The sequence below is a fragment of the Rhagoletis pomonella genome, unplaced genomic scaffold (genome assembly GCF_013731165.1).
Source record: "Rhagoletis pomonella isolate Grant_MI unplaced genomic scaffold, Rhpom_1.0 Rhpom_scaffold_00003, whole genome shotgun sequence".
Taxonomy (NCBI): Eukaryota; Metazoa; Arthropoda; class Insecta; order Diptera; family Tephritidae; genus Rhagoletis; species Rhagoletis pomonella.
Window position 1 is genome coordinate 38,011,350 of NW_023458557.1, and position 4,204 is coordinate 38,015,553.

Below are 4,204 nucleotides of genomic sequence, written 5' to 3' on the forward strand. Positions count from 1 at the left end.
ATTATTGGACTGCAGAAAAAGAGGTAAGCCTTATTCATATGTAGTTTAAACGCATTTGCACAATTGATATACATATGTACATATATAATAAGGCAGTTCACTCTTTGATGCGAAAATTCGAAAGGCAAAAATTAGCGTTTCTGTTGCTTTGCTGTGCGTTTGTGCGAAACGACGCCATAACGGTTCCATATGTTTGTGGTAAAAAACTGCCGATTTTCGTACTTTCGCTCAAACGCACACATCTTCGCATCAAAGAGTGGACCTCTAATAATATATATAAGTATATATTGTAATACGCTGATACTCATCTTACTTATTTATAATTAGGACGAACCGTCCATATACGACCTTACGTATCTTTATTTACTTTGAATTACTGCTAATAATAAAAGATTAACAGTTATTGTTCTCGTATCTAATCAAACTTGTTATCGTTATTATTATGCAGGAAGAGAATAGCATCGATTAAATTGCCTGTAAGCATATATCTTTTATGCTGTTCATAAATTTGCTGTTTGACAGGCTTCTTAAAATTCATGTTCACAACACATGGCATGCACTGGTATATGGGTGCCAATCGTTTTAAGCTTCCATACATGTGTCCAAATTTATTCCACCACGAAAACGGCGATTCATCTAAATTTACGTAGACCTCCGTTCGGTAACGTTTCATGTCCGTTTCTACGTTGCAATCTTCTTGCGGAGCAGATGATGGCACCTGCTCGTCTTGAATGTCAAAAAATATTTCCAAATCTATAAAAGTACACAATAAAAATAAGATTAGCTAATCAGGCTAAAGAGCACTCAAGTAACATACTTGACTTCCGTGAAGTGGAAGTAGCGGGTTTATTTTCTGTTGCATCTTTTGCCACTGCCACATTACCTCCTTGTTGATGCGTTTTGTTATATTTACTGGTCAAAATTTGGACACATTTTCCAAGATTTCTAACTGTCGTTAATCGATGAAAACGGGGATCAAGCAGTGCAGCAATGGTCAAATGTTCATCGGCAATTACACTAAGAATACAACATTCATGGCACTTATGAGTGAAAATCTCTTAAGTGGGCCACCCAAAATTGGATGGTCAAGATTTTTATCGCACAAATCACTTTATTCTGTTTAAAATCATAAAAAAAATATAATTTGAACAATTTTGCAAAATTCGAATTTTTACAGAGTTAAATTTTTTTTGATGAATTCAGTAATTATTTATTATCCAGTGATTCATAGCATGTATCTTGCTAAGCTTTTTCACGATAATAGTTAATTAGACACGCTTTAGCCTGATTGTTTAAATTTTTCAAATTATCATTATTTTGTATAAATTTTTTAATTTTTATACAATTTTTATAAACAAATGGAAATATTTATTAATTTCGATCAGATTTATTAATCGTTTACATTGAATATCAAACTCTATAATACATTATTAAAAAGAAACAAGTAAGAAAGTCTAAGTTCGGGTGGAGCCGAACATTAAATACCCGGCGCAAGTATTAAATATATGTTTTTTCACCTTACCGAAAGCTACCGCTAGATGGTAAGCCGGGGTGTATCAATTTTGAGTAAATTAGCGTCCTTAAATTTCGAAATATTGCAGTTTCAAGCATTTCTTAAATTTACCGTTATATGAAAAGCGGCCGTAATTTTAGTCCGATTTCAATAACTTTTCAACGTTTTGCTTTTATGTGGCAAACACAATAAAAATACCGAGTTTGGTACAAATTGGTAGAACGGTTACCGATATACATATATGTGATCATAAGTGGGCGGTACCACGCCCATTTTCCAAAATTTTACCATAAACGTATTTCTTGGTAAAGAACTGTTGCAAGCATCAATTTTGAATAAATTAGCTTTAATATTTACTGATTTATCGAAGATTTTGTATTTCTCTAAATTACCGTTATATGGGATGCGGGCGTGGTTATTGTCCGATTTTTTTAATTTTCGGCCATTTAGTATGCTGTACCAAGGCCAACAACTGTGCCAAGTTTGGAAGAAATTGGTGCAGCGGTTACCAAGGTATACACATGTAACCATAAGTGGGCGTGGCTACGCCCATTTTCCAAAAATTTATAATATTCTTATTTTTCGTCTAAAAATTTTTGTAAATATCAATTTTGAGTGAATAATCTTCAGAGGTTACTAAAATATCGCAGTTTTCGTATTTCCGAAAATTACCGTTATATTGGAAGTGGGCGTGGTTATTGTCCGATTTGCCCATTTTCAATACCAACCTACCTTGGAGTAACGGAAACCTACATACCAAATTTCGTTGAGATATGTCAATTTTTGCTCGAGTTATCGTGTACACGGACGGACGGACAGACAGACATGGCTTAATCGATTTCTCTATTCATTCTGAGCATTTATGTATACATTTGTCTATATCTATCTCGATTCGTTTTGGCTGTTACAAACAACAACCGTGTGCACAAGTGCGCTCGGGTATAAAAAACACGGAAACTTCCACGGAGTCGCTAGTTATTCATTTTTTCGCCGCTGCCACGGGTGCTTTTGCTTTCATACCGCGTGCAGCGCGGAATCGCAGCGATCGTAGTGCAACCAGAGAACGCAAAAAAAATAAAACTTATTTATAAATATAAGCATAGATTATTTAGTACAATATTTCTTAAAACTGTATACATAAATATGTACATACATAACATGCATATTTATATATGCACGAATGTATGTATTTATGCATGTATTTTTTCTTTTCAGACAAAAATTAATAAAGAGATGCTGGTTTTGGCGACCTTTTTATTACTTAATCTGTTAGTTGTGCCGGCTCGAGGTCAAATTGTTTTAGAAAATTTTTTTAATTAAACACAGGATTTTAATTTTTTCCAATATATGTACATGTTTCGGTTACACCGCCGGTAACCGTCTTCAGGGCAAACTATTGACAACAAAAACGTAAAATACATATAAACATGTAATATAACAATTTACATTACAATAATTAAACACTAAATACATACATTGATTACACGTCTGCTCCGTGTGACGTGGAGTTTTGTACTGTTTTCTTGTTTGCCAGTAAGTGACTATCATGATACAAATATTTAAAGGTAGATTCACTTCTTCTTCTTAGCCGCCATTGCTCCCATTTGACGTAAACTGTGCTTTTGACATTTTCTTTTGAAATCGAGCTACCATATTCTTTGACAAATGTAAAAAGTGTGTGATTACTTAAAAAAAAAAAAAAAAAAAAAAATATATAGAATTATTTAAAAGAAATTAAAGCTTTCAGCGATAGTGAATATAAAACGGAAGGTAAGTGAAATATTACATTGTATTAACATAAAACATGCATTTACTCTTGTTAATTATTGTGTTGTTTTTTAATACGATGAGCTGCATATTTAGGAGCTGCAAAAATAACAGAAGAAATTGCGAAAAAACTAGCATACAGTTTTTTCGACTCCCGGCGGTACCATATATGCGGAGAAAGTGGATATCCGCGTGCATGGTAACTGCAAATGCGTTACCAAAAGTATAGTTTGTTTGTTCCGAGCACTTTTCCGCGAAAGATTTCAACCGGAGGAACGGATGCGCCCAATTAGAGTAAAACGCGATACTAGTAGGAGTAGAGTGAGTATTTTATCTGTTATAAGTACAATGACCATCCGTGATTTATTCCAAAGGATAGTCCTTTTTCCCAAGGTGCTGTCCTTTAACTTTATTTACTTTTCTAAGAATATTTGTTTTTGTTATTTTTTTGGCCTTTATAACAATTATATTCAACAATTTTAATTGAGCTCGAGGCCGTTTTAAATGAAAATTTTTATTGTGGAAAAGCAACAATAATTTGAAAAAATGGTAGAAGTGATAGCTATTTCGGAAATCACCACATTTCCTCATCAGACTTATTTCAGTAGGATTCGAACCGACGATCCCACTGACTCAGCCAGTTGCCTATGCACCGTGCTATGTACGCCTTGTAAATTATCGTTTGCTTTTTTCCACTATTTTCATTTTTGTTATGCCAACACAATCAAGCGCACCTATTCCGCTGCAATGCACTTGATCATGTGGTTGTTGGTATTGTTGGTTTTTGCTATAATTCTATATTTAGAATGTTTAACTTTTAGGTGTGCTCGTCCTTAAGTTATTTGTTTTTGTTATTTTTTTGGCCTTTATAACAATCTATATTCAACAATTTTAATTGAGCTCGAGGCCGTTTTAAATGAAAAT

The 4,204-nt window shown here is 33.7% G+C and overlaps 1 protein-coding gene across 1 annotated transcript; it reads right to left on the reverse strand.

Moving 5' to 3' along the window:
- Window positions 1–313: 313 nt before the first annotated feature.
- Window positions 314–1,428, reverse strand: LOC118736214. Its single transcript, XM_036466301.1, has 3 exons — window positions 1,417–1,428; window positions 818–1,040; window positions 314–753 (listed from the first exon to the last, which is right to left on the reverse strand). The coding sequence occupies exons 1-3, from the start codon at window positions 1,426–1,428 to the stop codon at window positions 416–418; spliced, it is 573 nt and encodes a 190-aa protein (XP_036322194.1). The 3' UTR covers window positions 314–415.
- Between the last annotated feature and the right edge of the window lie 2,776 nt (window positions 1,429–4,204).